The sequence below is a fragment of the Vipera ursinii genome (assembly GCF_947247035.1).
Source record: "Vipera ursinii genome assembly, chromosome: 2".
Taxonomy (NCBI): Eukaryota; Metazoa; Chordata; class Lepidosauria; order Squamata; family Viperidae; genus Vipera; species Vipera ursinii.
In genome coordinates, this window is record NC_139513.1 from 126,906,436 (window position 1) to 126,927,885 (window position 21,450).

The following is a 21,450-nucleotide window of genomic DNA, read 5'->3' on the forward strand; positions in this document are numbered from 1 at the left end:
TAACCCACAGGATCTGCCGTATCCTGGGCAATAACGTGCCCTTTGAGTTAAAAGTAGATAAAGGTAAAAGGTAAAGGTTCCCCCGCACATGCGTGCTAGTCGTTTCCGACTCTAGGGGCCGGCGCTCATCTCCATTTCAAAGCCGAAGAGCCAGCGCTTGTCCGAGGACGTCTCCGTGGTCATGTGGCCGGCATGACTAGACGCCAAAGGCACACGGAACGCTGTTACCTTCCCACCGTAGTGGTCCCTATTTTTCTACTTGCATTTTTACGTGCTTTCAAACTGCTAGGTTGGCAGAAGCTGGGACGAGTAACAGGCGCTCACTCTGCTACACGGCACTCAGGATTCGACCTGCCAAACTGCCGACCTTCTGATAGACAAGCTCAGCGTCCTAACCCACTGAACCACCGCGTCCCTTAAAAGTAGATAGGTTGTACTAAATGAGGCAAAATATATTGGAAATACAGTATTGAACTATTTTTTTCTCATATAAGGAACTTTCCCTCTTTTTTTAAAAGAAAACGTGGAGTAGGTTTCAAACACCAGAAGTTCTTCACCTGGCCAGGTTTCCGGATGACCACGATCACTACTCCACCACTCAAGGAGAGAGGGAAAAGGTAAGGCGTCCCGCACCGGGAGCTGAAAGTTACGGCGACTGTTCCAGCAGGTTGCTAGGCAACCTGTTCACGCTCGGCCCTTCTTACCCTCCCGCTTTTGAATCAGCCCGTACGGAACGCGTTTCCTTCAATTTGAGCCATCTGAAGGCCCGTCGCTGCGATGCATTCTGGTCCTCGGCAATATGGCTGCCTCCTTGGTGTGCTGCTGAGGAGAATTTGGCTCTCCGGAACGGTTTCCTTCAGCTTCTCCAACCCCCCGCTACTTGGGGAACTTCTCCGCGAAGAGGAACCAGCCAGCTCTCCGAGTCGGGGAACATAATGGGTCGAATTGGGCGCCCACCGTTGCAGCCGCGCAAAAAGCAGGCGCCTCCGCGGGGGTAGGACGATTTATTCCCTTCTGGCTGCACGCTGTCGGAAACGGGCCCAGGAGGGAGAGAGTCCATCTCATCGCTTGGTCCAGAGCGATCTCCAAGGGGTGATCTTGGCGGCCAGCTGCTTTCTAAGAGCAGATAACAGTCAAGCCTGGAACAGAGAGGTGCCTACGGCCAAATCGTTCCTTTCTTTCCGAACTCCGCTTTATCCTGTTTGCTAGTTTTGCCTTTAAACGGGAGATCAAAGTGCAAGCCTCTCCTTTTGTAGCTGTATCGTGAAAGAGAATCCTGCGCTCGGATTCTTCACGTCCGAATCCAGATCGACTCACTGAAGTTCACAGTATAGGCTAACGTCCCGTCCAAAATTAAGAAAAGAGATCTCAACGAGAGTGTACGTTAAACAGCACTTGCCACAGTTGCTTGAGAAGTGATTGTTTTGTCTGACTCTCCAACTGGGATATAGCACTGATTTCTCAACGTCTGCTTTTCCTGCAATTTCTCTACACTACAGTATGTAGCACAAGGCATATCAGCTTTATTCTGAGCTAGAGTGACAAGTGTGGTATCACTGCAGCGTTTCTACTTTAGCTGTGATCGAAGTGCTCTGCTACATAGCTACATAGAAAGCCATGTTTTCTATCTAAAATACTTTTTAGACCGATCATATCAAACTTTGTTTCAAGTGCGCATTGTCTGATAGTCTTCTCCTAAATTAAATCATTGTATTGTGGGCAGGAACTTTTTCAATAAAAAGAGTTATCTGGTCACCCTATATCTCTTGAATATTGAGATAATATCCTGTTTCTGAAGAAGGATAAAAAAAAATCCATGTACACATCTGTGATCATTATTTCATCTAGATAACAATAGATCATTGACTACCAGATAGTTTTCCTTTGTATAGTGATTATATTACTCCCTGAGATTGTCCGTTCTGCACAGGAATTTCCCAGCTGCTGTACAGGGAACATTATTATACAGTTTAACAATAACACTCATGCATCTATTTCGAAAAAGCATCTTCTCATAAAACATAAACCTAAACAACAACTAACGTAGTGTCTTGTTATCCAGTTACTTGTCTTAAAACATTTCCTTGGAGTGGTGATTTTTTCCTCTACTGGTTACTTTGATCCCTACTCTTCTTGATGGAGTCTGATATGCTGCAGTCACCCCTCCTGGGTCTTGGGGAGGAAGATGAGTCAGACATGACGGACTGGAATTTGCCTTTGGCCTTTATGAAGAAGAGGCACTGTGAGAAAATTGAGGGCTCCAAATCACTGGCTCAGAGTTGGCGGATGAAAGACCGGGTAATGATCTCTAGCAGAAACTTTTTATTTGGAAACAAGGGATTCTCTTACTGTAATTAATTTGGGGGTATACGCCTTGTCCTTAGTGAAGCCACAAAGTTTTTCTAACTGGGATTTCTTTAATCTTGAAAATGTGTTAAATTGTTACAGTGCATGCTAATAAATCATGAATGCAGTTAAGATAGATTTAAAGTTTGTACTTTGTCTTTTAAATAATAAATATATTTAATAATATGATAATTTACTGTTTGGGAAATTATCTGGATAGAGAGTAATGAATTAATGTCAAGCAGTTTGTATTTCTGATAAACTTTGTTGCTTGATTTTGTTAGCCGTACATTGAACACCATATTTATTGTATGTTTAATCAAAACCGGACTCAGTTGGAAGGCCTGTAGATTTTAACAGCTTTAGAATCTTAGGAGACCTTGGAGAAAATACATTGCTTTTGGAAGTGATATCACACTTACAGTCTGCATGTTAGCTCTTATGGCATATTTATTTTATTTTTATTTTTTATTTATTTAAGAAAATTTATATGGCCGCTAAATTCTCAGTGATTCCAGGTGGCTTACCGAGATAAAAATTTCATGTAAAAACAATAAAAAGCAATATCCCCCACCCTTCTGGCAATAACAGTCAGTCAGATAAACCCCTTGATGGGCTCCATCCCACTCTGGGTTTCCCAGCCCTGTTGTCAAAACCAGGCCTTCAAAAGATTGTCAAAGTGAGGGCCAATCTTATTTCTGTGGAGATGATGTTCCACAGGGAGGCAGCTATCACAGAGAAGCCTCTTCTTGGTCCCACTAGATGTACCTCCTTAGGAGAGTGGATTCGTAGCGTTCTTTGCCTCCCCACTCTGTTTAGGTCGGGTAGATATGACTGGGAGAAGACGGTCCTTAAATAACATATGTGAAAAATTAATTTGTTGTATTTGAATTCTTTAGGCAGTTGGAAGTTACCAGCTAACCAGTCAAAACATCCAACAGTAGTTTAAAAAGTGATCCAATGAGATAAATAAGTTTATCAGTGATGTAACTTTGGGTTTTTATGTTTTTGTTTGGAATGTTGTGAAAATTAACTGGCTGACTAGGATTACAGTCTCATAAATATACACTTGCACACTTGTTTTTTTCCTGGGTCCTATGTTTTCTGTTTAATCACAGAGAGCAAATGGTAATGCTGAGAAGAAAATATTTTGTCTGTTCAAATATAATCTAGTCCTTCACTACGGTGCCAGATTGTAGTTGATTAGGCTATTGTGCAAGTGCCTAAGAGACCCTCTTTTTTGGTGCAGTAATTCTATGAAAGTGGGCTATTATTGCAATAACAGAAGGTGAATTATAACTAATTTGTATAGCAAAATCTGCCAAATACAATAGCAAGGGAGCTGGCAGCAGTTTTGTAGTGCTCAGGAAAAATCAAAGTAGCAAACGGAATTTGGCTCTATGATCCAGGGGCATTACCTAGCTCTAATTGTTGCTTACCGGTATTTGATTTTATATGCTATTTCTCAGATGTTTTATTGCCATGCAGCTTACCAGGTGATATTTATTTTTAAATTTGTCTGTGTTATGCTAAACTTAATTTTAGCAAGATGTGAATGAATTTACAGTAGTTCCATTTTGTGCTTCCATGTACTTCATTCTGCTCGCGCCTCACAGTGAAGAGTAGGGGATAGAGAGTGTATATTTATCTTTTCATTAACCACAGCTTTTTGTATAATCTGAACTAGTGTACTTCAATAAGTTTCAAATAAGTTTTCAATCTATATTCAGGATGAGCTACAATTCCAATTGTGGACAACATAGCCAGCAGTGCTTGTTCAGAACCAAAGGTGAAAGTTTCTCAGTTCTTTGTGGCTGCATAGAAAGATGCGGAGAATCCACATATTCAGGAAGAGGTTTGGTTTATACACCTCTTAATAAATATCCAAATAGTATCAGTGTCATGACCTACAATCCTCTGGATATTTTATTTAAGCATTTCATTCTACCAAGTGGGGTTTACTTTTGGGAAAATATCTTTGGGATCAGATGAGATAAACAGTGTCTTTGACTCCTTTCCTGCAGTCACCTTTTCAACAACTATGTAGCAACAATGTTACATGGCAGCCTGCAAATCTCCCCTCCTCTTCTTGAGCTGGCTGGTGTTCCTTCCAGCTATCTAGTGGAGCATAGAAATGGCAACTAAACATCACCCCACCTATTTGTCTTTGCTTGCTATGTTTGCTTTTTGAAGTAAGAAAAAAGACACACAACGGGATGGGCCTTTGTGTGAGGCAGGCATTATAACACCTTAATCTCAAAAGGGGAGGGGAAACCAGGATGAGATGGGAATGTCTCTCAATGGGCAGCTGTTCATCCTGCAATATCACTGATTTTCTTTTGTACTAGAACTGTGGTGGCGAACCTATGGCACACATACCACAGGTGGCATGCAGAGCCCTCTCTGTGGGCATGCGCGCCATCACCCCAGTCCTAGGCCTTCAGTCCCTTCCATGAACAGCCTGCATCAATACCTGCACAAGGTAAGGCAGCCTGCCCCTGCCTCCCCATGCATTTTTTTTACTAACCTGCCTTTCAGCTGCATTCTGTTTCTCCTTTCGCTTCTCAGCCTTCACCATGTGTTTGTGGGACTATCGGGGGGAAAAAAAGAAGTTCCATCAGACTTTCTAACTTCTTGCGAGATCTCAAGAAGTTAGAAAGTCTGATGGAACTTTTTTTTTTACCCATAGTCCCACAAACATGCGGTGAAGGCTGAGAAATGAACGGGAAAACGGAATGCAGCTGAAAGGCAGGTTAGTAAAAAAAACACTTGGAGGAGGAGAGGGCATCTGGGTGGGGGCAGGCACAGCAACCTTACCCTGCATGCAGGCCAGCCCCTGCAGCCCCGGGGTGGTTGTGCTGGCCGACGGTGAGCAGGGTGTTGAGGTGGGGACCGGCAGACCGACCAAAGCAGCAGGTGCACCAGAGGCTTGGGGAGGAAGGGCACTGAAGTGGGCGGTCAGGCCGTTGGCAAGAGCAATGCGTCTGAGTAGAAAGCGGCCTCGGAACAAGTGGGGCAGGTAAGGAAAGAAATCCTCACTCCCCCCCCCCCCGAAATTGCCTTTCTTTCCTTACCTGGCTTCCAGCCCCATGCCATTTCTCCTTCGCAATCCGCCGCCATGTGCAAGAAAACAGGAAGGTTTTTTGGGGGGGAAAAAGGTCAAAATCAATTCCAACTTCTCATGAAAGATCGCGAAGTTGGAATTGATTGACCTTTCCCCCCCCCCAAAAAACCCCTTCCTTTGTTTCCTTGCATGCAGCAGTGGATTGTGAAGGAGAAACAGCACGGGGCTGGAAGCCAGGTAAGCAAAGAAAGGCAATTTCGGGGGGGAGCGAGGATTTCTTTCCTTACCTGCCCCACTTGTTCCAAGGCTGCTTTCTCGTCAGGCGCATTGCTCTTGCCAATGGCCCGACCGCCCACTTCAGCGCCCTCCCTCCCTGAGACTCCAGTGCTCCACCTGTTGCTTTGGTGTCTCTGTAGGCAGAGCTGTGAAGTTCTCTTATCTGTCAGATGAGAACTTCGCAGCTGTGCCTACAGAGCCACCAAAGCTGTAGCTGAATGGGCAGGTGAGGGGGAAACCTGCCCCACTTGTTCCACAGCCGCTTTCGGCCGAGCCGCATTACAGTAGCATTGGGTGCAATACGCGAGGTGGCAAATAGCTGCGGCATGCCGAAACTGGCCATTTGCCGCCTCCTGCCCAGTGTCACTGCCATGAGGCTGTGGAACAAGCCAGGCGGGTTTCTTATCTCTGCCCGTCTTGTTCTGCAGCCTCATGGCAGCCGCATTGGGTGCGTCGTGCGAGGCGGCAAACAGCCACGTTGTGCTGAAACCGAGGGGCCAGCAGGCTGTGGCTACTGATGAACACGGTCCCCATGCATTCGCTGTGTGCGGGGGCTGATGGTATCAGGCAGCAGCCACCCCGGCCCCTGCCTCGCCTCACCTTGACTTGTGTCAATGGCACCCCTGCCCCCTGATTCACCTTGCCTCACCCTGCAGGATGAGCCTCCTGCCCACCGTCCCACATGCCAGAGACTCCCTGGATCTTCCCCAACCCTGCCTGGCCCCCACAGGCATCCCTCCCCATGAGCAACATCAAGGTGGCCACACCCACCCCAGCCACGCCCATCCAGTCTGCCGTGACCACCTCAGCCATGTCCACCCAATGGGCCACACCCACCCGGCACCCGACGATACATAAGTGGGTTTTGCGTTGCAGCTTGGGCACTCGGTCTCTAAAAGGTTCGCCATCACTGGACTAGAAGCTGAACTGATTAATTTCTGAAGTTGATTATCTGAGCACAAGAAACCACATGGCATGCAGGGACATTATAGATGAAATTCTTTCTTAAAATTTTGGTAATACAGAAAGCCCTTGAATTTACAACCATTCATTTAGTGTGTTTTTCAATCTTACAACACTGAAAAAAATTACTTATGATCAGTTTTCACACTTATGACAGTTGCAGCATCCCTATGATCATGTGATCAAAATTCAGTTGCTTGGCAATTTGGTGTGTATTTGTAAGAGTGACACTGTCCTAGTGTCATGTGATCACCATTTGTAACCTTCCCAGCTGATTTCTGACAAACAAAGTCCATGGGGCGTATCTAGTTTCACTTAACAATAGCAGTGTTTCACTGAACAACTGGGCAGAAAGGTCATAAAATTGAACAAAACTCACTTAACAATGAGCTTGTTTAGCAGTGGAAATTTTGGGCTCAATTGTGGTCGTATATCGTGGATTACCTGTAAATAATTTTAATAACAAGAAAATTGAAGCTATTTGAATAGAAGATTTTTCAATGTCTTACTGGTTGTGAGAAAATCTACATTTAAAGGAACTCGGTAATAAATCTGACTAATATTGTAATATATTTACTACCAGAATTCTGTAATGTCATAAAGGGTTTATTCTTCCCAGCATGCTCCGTGGCATTTGTAGGCTATCACAATGAAACTCCTTTGATGTATTATTTATTCAAAGTTTTTTTTATAGACATAGGAATTGTGCTTTGAATGTAGAATGAAATCTCAGCTCTGCTAGTTCATTAAAACTAGAGTCCTGAATGTGTTGGATTTTAGCTTACAAATGGCTGTTGAAATAAGAATTGAGCCACATTTACTGTGATTTCTAAAGCATATGGGAAACAAAAATCTGTTTGCAATGTTTTTATTTTAACAGCTTTTTATTCTTGTTGCTTCATTATCCACTGAAGGTTAACCAGGTAAATGAGATATTTTGATAAACAAAATAACCAGCCAAGAATTAAAATTTCTCCTTAAGCAGATACAAGTAGTCCTGCATTTAGTGACATTCAAAGTTATAACAGCCCTGAAAACATGATTTATGACCATTTTTCACACTTGCGAACATTGAAGCATCCCCATGGTCACATGATCAAAACTCAGATACTTTACAACTGGTTCATATTTATGACGGTTGTAGTGTCCTGTGGTCATGTGATCAGCTTTTGTGACCTCTTGACAAGCAAAGTCAGTGGGGAAGCCAGATTCACTTAACAACCAGGCTACTAACTTAACAAATGATTCACTTAACAACTGTGACAAGAAAAGTTGTAAAACTTCCTGACAGAACAACTAACCAGTGGAACAACCTGCCTCCAGAAGTGGTGAATGCTCCAACACTGGAAGTTTTTAAGAAGAGACTGGACAGCCATTTGTCTGAAATGGTATAGGGTTTCCTGCTTGAGCAGGGGGTTGGACTAGATGACCTCCAAGGTCCCTTCCAACTTATTATTATTAAATGGGGCAAAACACACTTAACAAATATTTCACTTAGCAACATAAATTTTGGGCTCAATTGTGGTCATAACTCGAGGGCTGCCTGTAATATACTTCCAATGGAAAGCAAAATTATAGAAATGACCATAAAGTAATAAAACCTTTATTTAAATAACACAGTTTCTGTATTAATGGATAGATTTATTGCCAACTTCCAAAAAAAATACAGGTAGAAATTTTTCATTCCCAAAGATTATTGCTAGGTATTATGATCAGTGCTTCTAATTTGGTTTTAGTGGTTGGGGAGGAAGATGCAGATTTTGCTATATTTTTTAGTAGGATTGTGTATATTTAAGTTTGAGTGAATGGGGGAAGTTTGCTTTAAAGCAGTACTAAGGGAAAAATTGAATTACTTTTCCACTTCACTGCATTCACATTTGAAGGGATTGAATGCAGGGCCATCCTCTTTTCATTGGTCCTTGTCCCTTCTCCATTGTTGTTGTTGTTGTTGTTGTTAGTTGCGAAGTCGTGTCCGACCCATCGCGACCCTATGGACAATGTTCCTCCAGGCCTTCCTGTCCTCTACCATCTTCTGGAGTCCATTTAAGCTCACGCCTACTGCTTCAGTGACTCCATCCAACCACCTCATTCTCTGTCATCCCCTTCTTCTATTGCCCTCAACCTTTCCCAGCATTTGGCTCTTCTCCAGTGAGTCCTTCCTTCTCATAAGGTGGCCAAAGTATTTGAGTTTTAGCTTCAGGATCTGGCCTTCTAAAGAGCAGTCAGGGTTGATCTCCTCTAGGACTGACCGGTTTGATCGCCTTGCAGTCCAAGTAACTCGCAGGAGTCTTCTCTGGCACCAGAGTTCAAAGACTTCTCCATTACCCCAACTAATTCTGTGGGGGAAATCATGCAGTGATAAAAACAGGAACTTGGATGTACTGTATATGAAAAAAAACCCTGTGAATAAATTGTCAGTGCATTCATTTCTTCTTATAAAGAAAGTTGAAGCTTTTAAAGGGTATCTTAGTTTAGACACCAAGGGTAGGGTTAATACAAGGTTAAATAACATGGAAAAATAACTATAAGGTTTGATATAAGGTTTATACAAGGTTTGATATAAGGTTTATAGGCACCAATCTGCTAGAAAGCGCCTTAGTGTATTTACAGTTATTAAGAAAAAAATCATTTACAAATATTTGCTTTAATCGTGAAAGCGTCTTAAGTAAAACAGGACTCAGGAAAGTATGGGAAGCATTACTCAAATTATGGACCTCCCTATTGAGGAACGTTTGGATGGCCTCTGCTCTGTTTTGTTTAGAATGACATCTGAAGATACGTTTTTTTTTCACCTGGGAGGTGAAAGGTTATGTTAACTGCTGAATGCAGTATATCGGCGCTTCTTCAGTTTGTTCCCCTCCGAGAATGTTTCTTTATTCCTTTCTTTACATAGTTTACTCATGTTTAACTGCGTTCATGCTTCTGAATGTCAGTTTTTAATGACATTTTGTAATCGCAGTGCTATTATTTAATTCAGTATTTTTCTTAAAACTCTCCTCCGCTGGACAAACGGCACACCTTGATGTGCATAAACTCTCAGGCATTTTATTTTTGCTCTTTTGGGGGGGGGGGAGGGCAGAGCTCCTTTATCCCTACTGAAGCTTTGCTATCCCATATAACAAGCGTGCTCTGTCATTTAGATAGGTTATCTTGGAAACTTGAATTTCTTGTATCTTACCAATGATATTTTTCCTTAATGTTATATTTTTGTATTATCCTGTATCTTGACTGTATCCCTAAACATGTAAAAAGATTGATGCAATTAGGTCATACTTCATAGGCTTACAGAAAGCCTTTCCCAGGAATAGTGATTGTAGTAGTTATTGGACCGCTTAGGGCAGGGGTCGGCAACCTCGGCTCTTTTATGACTCGTGGACTTCAACTCCCAGAATTCCTGAGCCAGCATAGCATAGCTGGCTCAGGAATTCTGGGAGTTGAAGTCCACGAGTCATAAAAGAGCCGAGGTTGCCGACCCCTGGCTTAGGGGGTCTTATTAAAACCTGGAAAAGAGGATGACTGAAAATATTATTAGCTAGGAACACCTGCATATTCTTCCATTGTCAGAAAAAATAGGTAGCCAGCTTCTTTGTCCATCAGAAGGCTTGTAACAAGAGGAACAAAAAAAATCGCTAAAGTCAAAGTATCTATTTGCCAAGATTTCTGTAAGCCTTTGTGGAAAAAAAAAATCTTGCTTTTGGATCAGCTGTTAAGAGCTTGACAATCTCAGCAATTCCTCAATTTCCTTTACAAGGGAAGCTACCTTGTTGCTTGTTCGTGACTGACTCCATGGCAATCTGGGAGCACAGCTGAACGCTGAAAGGCAACCCATATTTTATTTCAGTATCAAAGATGCACAGATGAGTTAATGGACTGTAGCTGTTACCCAAATGATGCAGCTATTTGAGCAAGCTCAGCAATCAAATGTATTTGCCATGGGTGTGCTTCCTGCCATTTCTTCTCCTCTAATCATGTTACTTCACTCTGTGGGCTCATTACCTGACTACTGTGACATATCCCCAAACAAGTGCAAGACTTTCATCCCTCAGCTATATATACTCTTGCTTAAGAGTACTTTTTTCCACAGATTGTGCTCAGGTGTGATTTATTCTTGCAGTCTTGAGAAATGGAGCTGCCAAAATGGCAATTGCTATTACGGACAGCAATGATTCTCTAATGGACCACTCTTGTCAATTTCATACAGAAACTAAAAACTGTCTTTGATTATTCTGCCAGAAGAGATAACGTCCAGGTTGTTCAGCCCAGATATGACAGCCATATCTTATAGAAAGAAAAATGTAGCAAGATCAATCAAAAAAATTATGAGGGCAGGGGTGGGATAACATTTTATTTTAAAAAGTGCAAGGAAAAAGGGTTGGCAGAATTCTGACTTGAAGAGTACAAGAGGTGACAATGAGAAACATTCTGGAAGTGCAGTGTGGATTATGCCAAGGTGGGGTTACATGAACCACTTCTTTTGCTCTTTGATGGGTTGGTGGGAAATGTCATCATCATCATTCTATCCATTGTCTATCCACTGCAGGATGAAGGCCTCTTCTGCATGTTTTAAGCTTTCTTTTGCCAATACTTGCTGATGTCGTCGATCCATCTTGTTTTAGGTCTCTTTTATGGACGCTTTTTATCGTGTGATCCATTCGATGACTGCCTTGGTCCACCTGCCATCACTTCTTCTTGTTATGTGACCAGCTTATTTCCATTTCATTTCTTTTACTCTCTTGATGATATAGTATACTTTCATTTATTCTCTAATCCATGTGCAAGTCTTTCTATCTTGTCTTATGATGCCAAGCATGTATCTTTCCGTGGCTCTCTGCGCCACGCGTAGCTTTTGTATTGATTATGAGGTTAGTGTCCATGTTTCTCTGGCATATGTTAAAACAGGTAGCACACACCGATAGAAAACTTTTCAGGCATAGGGGGAGGTTGTTCTTGAAAATTATGCTTAGCTAGCCAAATGCCTGACAACCACATTTAACACGCTGTTCATCCTTTATTGTATCACCTTCCATTGAGATCTGTTGGCCGAGATATATATAAGTGGTCTATTATATCTAGTTATTTTCCAGATATATATAAAAATCTTTCTTTGGTGAATTTGTTAAACATAACCTGGCTCTTTTTCAGGTTTATTTTTAAACCAAAATGAGAAATGTAGCATGTGAAGAAGAAACTTATTGTATATTTGTTGATATAAATTATATGATAAAGCAAATAGACTCAAATTTTGGAAAGTTTGTATGAATCTGGAGGTGAATACATTAATAGCAATATATGATAAAAAATAAAATATTTGAGAACAAATAGAAATCTTAAGTAAATAGTTCAGTGCTGCTTAAGAACTACCGTAAGACAATGGTGTATGATGTTCCCTTGTTTCTTTAATATATTTATGGATAAATGTATAAGGAATGCCTGTCATTATGTTAGCATTATGTTGGTTGATGGAAGAAATCATTCTGAACCTTTGTATGCAGGTGATGTGTTGTTGGCAGAATCTGAATTATTTGCAATGAATATTAGTTTTTTTTTTTTTTTTTTTTTTTAATTCCATTTATATCCCGCCCTTCTCCGAAGACTCAGGGCGGCTTACAAGCTTAGCAGTAGCCTTCATTCTATGTATATGCCTGCTTGTTAGGGCTTTCACACACACCCCAAGCGGCATTATTACAAAGTCAGCTTATTGCCCCCAACAATCTGGGTCCTCATTTTACCTACCTCGGAAGGAGGGAAGGCTGAGTCAACCTTGAGCCTGGTGGGATGCGAACCTGCACTAATTGCAGGCAGCTGGTGTTACTTAAGGAGGCATTAGTCCACTGCTCCACCAAGGCTCTACCGCCACCCCTTTAAAACCAAGAATGATGCATAGAGAAGTATGGATCTGAAAATTAAGCTGTCAAAAGACAAGGCAGCTGTATTTGATGGGGAAAAATAGAATGAATGTTTGCAAGTTATATATACAGTAGTGGCCAAAATTGTGAAAGCCTTTTGGGAAAAGTGTATTTTTGAGGTTTGATGGCTAATAACACCACTTTTGGGGGAGTAGTACCATAAAATTATATATCAATGGAAAGATAATTTAATCAAGAATGTAATGCAACAAAGTTTGTTCAATTATCTGTACTGTATTTATAGCCAAATAACCAGAAAAAGGAAGCACAACTTGCTTAGGTTGATATCAGGTACCTTTCCTTCATCTGATTGTAGCCAATGAGCATGAGTGTTTAGAGAGCCAATCAGGTGTCATCTTGTTTTGGCAATGAGCCAATCAGATCACAGTATGATTGATGTCATGTATTGAAGCTGAGAGGAGGATATTTGTCAGTATGTTATGGGATCGCTATCAAGTTGGTTGGGTTTTTTTGTGTGCTTTCATTTAGTGAGCTTGTAAAACATAATAAAATTAAAGTAATGGTACAAAGAGTTGACTGGTTGCCCAGAAAACGATGTAAAATAGTATTATTAAGTGAACAAGGCTACAGTTATAAAGAAATTAGAAGAAAAATGGGTGGAAAAGTTGGTTGGGTTTTTTTGTGTTCTTTCATTTAGTGAGCTTGTAAAACATAATAAAATTAAAGTAATGGTGCAAAGAATTGATTGGTTGCCCAGAAAGCAATGTAAAATAGTATTATTAAGTGAACAAGGCTACAGTTATAAAGAAATTAGAAGAAAAATGGGTGGAAACTTAACCAAACGTGGCATTTCTACTGTACACTTTTCCAAAAAGGTTTCCACAATTTTGGCCACTACTGTAAGTGTTTCTCTTCTAGGAACATCTTTGTTGTTCAAGAATGTTTCTTTCAGGTATATAATTAAGGATAGTGAGTAAGGGGCAGACTTTGTTATATCTTTTGAGTTAATGAAGTGCAAGCAATCCTTGACTTAATGACTGCAATTGGGACTGGAACTTTGTCACTAAGTAATGCGGTTGTTAAGTGACTTATCATGTGATTGCACCCTTTTTTGCTGTGGTTGTTAAGTGAGTCACAAAGTAGTTAAGCAAATCACATGGTTATTGAGCGAATCTGCTTTCCCCCGTTGATTTTGCTTGTCAGAAGCTGGTTGGGGAGATCACAAATGGGGACTATGTGGAATGCTGTAACTGTTGTAAACACGTGCTGGTTGTGTCGTAAGCACATGCCAAGGAACCCGAATTGCAATCATGTGACCATGGAGAAGCTGTGAAGATCTTATGTGCAAGGACTGGTAGTAAGTCATTTTTTTCAGTACTGTAACTTTGAATGGTCACAAAGCAAAAGTTTGTAAGTTGAGACTACCTGTACAGCTCTCACGTGACATTATCCTTTTTGCAGAGCTGAGAATGAATAGCAGGAGGTAGAAACTCCAAAGTACTGGATGAATTGCATGTTATGATGCATTTTTCATATAGTCACTGGCAATTTCCCATCATCCTTCTTAAATTACTTTGTATTGTTTATGTTTCTGCATTCCCCATACATTACTGTGGACTCAAAGAATCATCATTTTCGTATTTATTACTTAACTCTAAAGAAGAGTAGTCACTTTGGAGGAGTAAAATTCATTAGTTTTTAAACTTGTGGGAAACATCTGAAATATTCATAACCCTCATGAATATTTTCAAAATAGTTCAGTTATTGTCTGAAGAACAGTCAGTTTATGGAAAAAAACAAATGGAAAATGTATATTCAAGTATGATTTGAATCTTCATTCTTGCTTCTAAATTAGTAGTACTGGTCCATAAAGTATTTATTTACTAAATGATGAATCTATTCATTTTCCCATTTACTAGGAGAAGAACAATTAATTTTATTAGAAACTTGCTTTAGATCTATGCAAGTTTAATCTTGTTCAGCTTAAAATAAAGTTGAGCTGAATAATATCAGAGAAATTAGAATTTTGTTGCACTAGGTAATCTAAGGTGGAAATTAAAGGAAAGACAAATTCATTTCATATTCTGTTGAATGTAAACGTTAAAAACAAAAGCAAGTATAACCAATAAGCTACAGTAGGAATCTAGCACATATTGTAATCATAGTCATGGTGAGAAGTGACCTTTCAGGATACATGCATTATAGACTGCCTGCAGGGACACATGATTTATTAATATTTCCCATACTTTTGTTCAAATCTGTGCTATTTTTAAAGTTCATCAGTGCTGAAATATTTTAACTTGCTTCTCTTAAATGAGACCTAAACTTCATATGAATTTTTTTTATTAGAAAACTGGGAAAAGACATGGGAAGAAGAAGACACATACACAAACACCTTAACTTTGTAGACTTTTATTTGGGATGGACAAATATTATGTGATATGTTGGAATAACAGCCAAAACTCTAAATTGGCTCATAAAAATTTAAAATCAGGATAATGCATAGGGCCACTTAATCAATGGACTATCTCTTTTGATTAAAAAAAATCACAGACTCATTTTACTGCTGTAGGATTTGCTTGTTTACTTTGTTTAAGGCTTAAACTTGCAAGATAAAGTTGAGATACATAAACATATCCAGTTAAAATGGCAGCAATTATACAAGATCTATCTGTACAATCCCAAGGTCCAAGAGGTTGGTAGTAATGAAGATTTTTGTAAAAATCTCTACATTTACTTTGGTATGTAAATTAATTGGGGAGTTTGGCTGGCTCAAAACTGGGCTTCTGCATGATCTTTCTTATTCTTTTTACAATTAAAATATTGATTTTACATTTTGTAACAGTCATTAAAAATCCATAGCCTGACTTTGTGATGCTGCAAAGTCATATTAGTAAAGATTGGTTTAGTAGAATTAAACCTTCAAGCTTCTTATGTTAGCTTAACACTTGACAGGCAGTAAAGCTATGTTGGGAGCATTACTATAACAATTATAGTCTAAATAATTAAAGTACAGTATTGGGCTTTATGAAATCCTAGGCCCAAAAGAAAATTTTGTTCAAAGCACACAATGAAATTTTAATTGATATTTTATTGCCTTTTAATTAATAAAAAAGAGCAAAACACCAGGATGAGATATACATTATCAAAGTGAAGGAAAAAAGGACACATTAAAAGTGCTTTAACAAAAAAGTGAAAGAAATATGACGAAGGAAAAAAAAGTCATAAAAATAAATAATTAGGGTTAGGATTCTATGTATACTGTATTTGTCTAATGCAAATATCCAAATGCATATATTTTGCTATTACATTAATACAATCACTGTTTAAACTCATTTTATTTTGTATAAATGAGTCCCTTATTTCATTATACTTGTTCATACATAGTCTATCTCTATAGGCAATCTGTTCATAACAGGCAAGGGCAGTCAGGTCTTCAGTCCATTGTGTAAATGGAGTTGAACATTCATCTTTCCAATGCTGCAGTATCAGACTTTTAACCATAGTAAGGGCATGGAGAATCCATTTATGCTGTCTGTTTGTCAGATTCCATGTTCCAGGTGTAAACATTGGTTCAAAATAATATTATTTTCTGAAAAAAATAACTTTTGTCACAAAATCATATTTACATAACTCCCCCCCCCCCATTTGGTAAGTTTAGGACATTGTAGAAAGATATGTTTTAAAGAAGCACTATCCTTACTACATCTCCAACGAAATGCTGTTTTGATAGTCCTTTTCTATACAAATATAATGGAGTCCAACAAATTCTGAAATTATTTTTTGTTTTGTAGGTTGTAATTTGAGCTTCATTAACACTATTTGTTATAGAAATTAAGATACCATGCCACTGTCTAGACCAGGGTAGGCAACCTCGGCTCTTTTATGACTCATGGACTTCAACTCTGGGAGTTGAAGTCCATGAGTCATAAAAGAGCCGAAGTTGCCTACCCCTGGTCTAGACAATATAGGAACTTCTAGTTCTTTATTCCACTCATTTCGTAACATCTGCTTACCAAAGTGATTTTTATTAATTTGATATGCAAATAAATTAATTTGAGAAGCACACAATGAAAATTGATATCAGGACAAAAATAGAAACTCAATTTGTTTTACTTTTCAAGGGCTGATGCCAAGTCTTTTTTTAATAAAGGATACAGAATTTAAATTGAATGAAATAAACAAAATTTTCATGAAATCACATTTATAAATCAACAGTATATAATTCTGCATTTCTTATTATATCATAGCTAGAGTTCATTTTTGTAGAAAAAACAAAGCAGTGTATTGGAGAGGCCATCTCCTGTTTCTATGCAAATTTTCTAATATGAGATCATGTGACTATATTATACTTTTATGTCTATTTAGCATATGACTCACACCAAAATTTGTTTAGATATACAGCAAAACTTTGGCAAAATTTGAGGTGTTTTAAACTGCTATGTTTACAGATTTTAAGAGCTATAATATTCCTAATTAAACCAGTTTTTATTAATTCAAGGCATTTTTATTAATTCAACGCATCTGGAGGATATTTTAGGCCAATGAAAGCCAAATAGTTACCTTAAAACACAGGTCTGCAACCCGCGGCTCTGGAGCCACATGCAGCTCTTTCAGCCATCTCCTGCGGCTCCCAGTCCTCTGCCATGTGCAGTCAAAAAAAAAAAGTGGGACTAAAAAAGTTCAAACAATCAATTCAAATATGCAGGGTAGGTGCATATCTCGCCTTGGCTCCACTCTTCAGTCAAACCCTGTTCTGCGCATGCGTGCATGTACGTGCATGTGCACACTTTTTTTGCGGCTCCCAGTTTTTCCTTTTGTGAGGGAACCGGTTCCGAGTGGCTCTTTCACTGTTTCAGGTTGCTGACCCCTGCCTTAAAACATCCAGACATATGAGTGATTTTTGACTTCACAGACTAGTCTTCATCAATTTTTCTTCCTTTACATGTGATAAACCACAGTTCCATCAACCTAATTTTATTGTGGGAATGTTAGCTTAAGAAAGTTGAGATAGCATTGAAAAGACCTAAAACTTTACCTCGATCTTTTTCCTTCTACCACCAATCCTGTTCCACCCCATTCAGACAGGATCTGAATCATATACCTAATTTCACTTGGGTGAAATTAGTAACGTTGAAGTCTGCTGCAAATTGAGTGCTATTGATAAACTACCCCTTGTAGTTTATTTCTATCATTTGAAACCTATTGCCAGTTGGGAGTACTTCTGGAGAAACAAATAGATCTCTATTCAAAAGTCAAGACTATTGATTTTTCCAGCACTGCTGCATTTTCACTACAGACAGCTCTGTGCTACTTTTTGTGCTTGAACTGTGAGCTCTTGTTAAAAATCTTTATTTGGTGCCAAGCTGTCTCTTTTTGCATGCCTATAATAATATCTGCGAGAGACAGAATGGCATTCAAAAAGGGCTTATTATATTTTAACCTCTACAACGATAAACGTTTCGTGGATTGATTACAAATTTAAAAAATGCAAAATTTAGAATTTTCATTCTTCTAAGCTGAATTAGTTTCATGAAAAAGTGATGATAATAATAATAATAAGTTGGAAGGGACCTTGGAGGTCATCTAGTCCAACCCCCTGCTCAGGCAGGAAACCCTATACTATTTCAGGCAAATGGCTGTCCAGTCTCTTCTTAAAAACTTCCAGTGTTGGAGCATTCACTGCTTCTGGCGGCAGGTTGTTCCACTGGTTAGTTGTTCTAACTGTCATAGTATAGACTCTTAACAATTTTCTCAATTTCTTCTTACATTATTTGCTGCATCATTGCATAAAAGTCCAGAGGCCCTTCCACAGAATGTGCCCAATGAATATGCTTAGATAAAGGAAATATTGCTCCTAAGTGTTATCAATATTTAGTTCACTGTATTTCTATAAGTATATACATGTAATTTCTTACCAAGTCTATTTTGCTGGAAAATTGCTTAGAAGTCTGAAAGTAGAAACCTTCCTTCTCAGCTTGCTTTTACTGTATATTGTATTTGAACACACTGGAAAAAAGGGCCAGAAGGAGGGAGGGATGAATGGATGGATAAAGAGAGTGGGTTTCATTGATAAGAAAAATTATTTACAAGGGGAGTCAGTATGGAGTATTATGTTTGGAGAGGGAGAGAGCATAGGAGGAAAAAGTACTATTTGTCTTCAAGAGCAATCAGCACACTATTGTTTATCCTTCCTGGTTTGATATTGTGGTATCTAGAAAAAAGCTTTCTTAAAAAAAACACATAAGACTCAAGAATAGAAGATAAATATTGCCATGCAACAAATCAAGCAGTTGAAATGAAATATGAAAAACTGAAATGAGGTTGCAAAGAGGATGTAATAAAAACGAGAGGGGAGAGAACATTATTTGACGGCATTTTTTTCCCCGTACAAAAATTACTTTATTCTATTTTAATAACGGAATTTCTCATGATAGGCGGGTAGTGCTTTTTAATTCTAGGCTTTTAACTAGTAGTTTCTCAATATATTACTATTAATTGTAAGATGCTAATATTTTTCTGGTGTTTTTTAAAGCCATTTCCTACTCATTTTAATTTAACAAGACTATTTAATAATCTAGTCTAGTACAATATTCTAACCCAGAAGTAGTTAGCCAGGTAGCCTCCCTCCCTGCCTGTTTTCTATTTTCAAGACTTCCAAATAGACTTTAAAAAAAAAAGGACATACTGGTCATTTGTGGAACTTCAGGGTGACATGTTATGGAATTAGGACGATTTCTTTGTGGACTGTTTTATGAACTTTGATATTTCATATTTTTAATAGTGCTTTCTGTGTCAAAATTTGGTGGAAAGGATGGGTGTGTGTGTTTCAGTCAGGATTCCTAAGTAGTTCTGTTTAAAGATTTGAAAAAGTAAGGATTTTACTATACTGTTCCTTGTTGTTGAACTGAATCTTGTTTGGAGAATGTTTTAGTTCTGCTGCTTAAAAGTGAATAGGATTCTCATTTCTGCCTGCAATTAGTGCAGGTTCGCATCCCACCAGGCTCAAGGTTGACTCAGCCTTCCCTCCTTCCGAGGTAGGTAAAATGAGGACCCAGATTGTTGGGGGCAATTAAGCTGACTTTGTAATAATGCCGCTTGGGGTGTGTGTGAAAGCCCTAATAAGCAGGCATATACATAGAATGAAGGCTACTGCTAAGCTTGTAAGCCGCCCTGAGTCTTTGGAGAAGGGCGGGATATAAATGGAATTAAAAATAAAAATAAAAAAAATTTCGTCAAAAGGGATAGACAAAGGTGCAGGCAATATCACTTGGCTGTATTTAAAAAAAAGGTTATAGGAGTTATTTTGGTATGAGCGAGGTTGCAAGTTCCTAATTAAGGTATATTATATGTTTTGTTAAGCACATATGAGAAAACTAGAAATGAGACACAGTGGTAGTTAATTTTTGAATGAAATTAATAACTAAACAGGGACCTGAATTCAGCATACTAGATCTATGTCTAGCATTTTAGCCACAGGTCACCGCAATATCACATTTAGGCAATTTTCTCCTTTGACTGGATTAATTTTGAAAGATTCTTGTTATAAATCATTCTGTTTAAAGAATTTGAATTTGTTGCCAGAGGAAAAGTATTAGCAATCTTTTACTAGCTTTTTATAGCTTTAAAGTTAATACCCGTGTACACTGTCAACTTTCTATTACATCAGATCCTGGTGATTGTAATAGCTACTTAAGTTACTCCATTGAGATAACAATATTCCCTTAGGGGAAAGGATCTTGACATTGTTGGGCATGTTTGGAATTGTGGAAGTCTGTTGTGGACAATCTCACAAAGCATGTCTGCAAGTTCTCTCTTCATGCTTTATTTAATATATTAGTGTACAACTTTGCGCTCACCATCTTTCAAATTACAATGTCAGTGTTAAAATAATGATATACTTTTCTTGGATAAAAAATATACAAATTATTTACAGGAAAAATAGAAACCCAGTCTCCACAGTCCCTTTCAAAATATCTAAAACTAAATATATGACACAGGGTAAACTTTCTCTTACTTCTTTTATATTACACAGCATTCCTTGATTCTTGCAAAAGGCTCGAGATTAATCAGAACTGTTTTACTGGAACGCTTAGTAACAGTAATAATGTATTACCACTTCAGGAAGAAAGGAAAATACAGATGCAAGCCACATCCATTTTAATAAGGTGCTGTAGAATTTTAATCTGTGATGAGCACATCAGTTTAAATGAACAGCTGTTGGTATCTTAAAATTAATGGTTTTCATTTATACTTACGTCTCTTCCAATTTTAATGCTGAAGTTTAGAGACAAAAGTGAAAATATTTGAAGTAGATGTATTCCTCACAATCCTTTCTTTAGACTATTCTCAGATCAAATTTATTTTCTCCATATTTTTTAAAGAAATAGCCTGCTAAATTTGAATATGCCTATATGAATTTGTCCATTTTTTAAAGATCAAACTGGATGGTTTTGTGTCAGTCACTCTATTTCACTCTAACCTACCTCACCTAGGTGGGAAAAATTAGGAGCAGGGAACACAGTGGGCTCCTGAATGAAATACGGGGTCAATGCCTAAGTAAAGGTAGTCCTTGACTTATAACTGATCACTTAGGAACCGTCTGAAGTGATGACAGACCTCCCCAAAGGTACAGTATTTATTTGCAAACGGGTTCTGAAGTTCCGATGGCCATCCTCCCCTACGATCATGTAATCGTATTTTGGATGCTCAGCATGTATTTTGGATTACTCATCCATGTGTAATTCATCAGCCTTGAGGATAACATTTTTGTAAGCTTCCAGAAAGAGAGAATGTTGGCTATTGTTAGAGGTCCTGTGTTATCTCCAAAATGTTTATTTTATTTTTTTTGAGCAAATATTTATGGTTCCTGTTGGTCTGCTGAACAGGTTATGCAGTTTAACTCACACTTTGTAATTTCTAACACCAGGATCT

The 21,450-nt window shown here is 38.8% G+C and overlaps 1 protein-coding gene across 1 annotated transcript in view; it reads left to right on the top strand.

Annotated features, from left to right (window-relative positions):
* Positions 1-798: 798 nt before the first annotated feature.
* Positions 799-21,450, top strand: part of RPTOR (regulatory associated protein of MTOR complex 1) — a 438,767-nt gene continuing 418,115 nt past the window's right edge. The window contains exon 1 of the mRNA XM_083354435.1: positions 799-2,298. Within this exon, the coding sequence (XP_083210561.1) occupies positions 2,137-2,298 (162 nt within the window). The 5' untranslated portion in view covers positions 799-2,136. The remainder of the gene's footprint in view (positions 2,299-21,450) is intronic.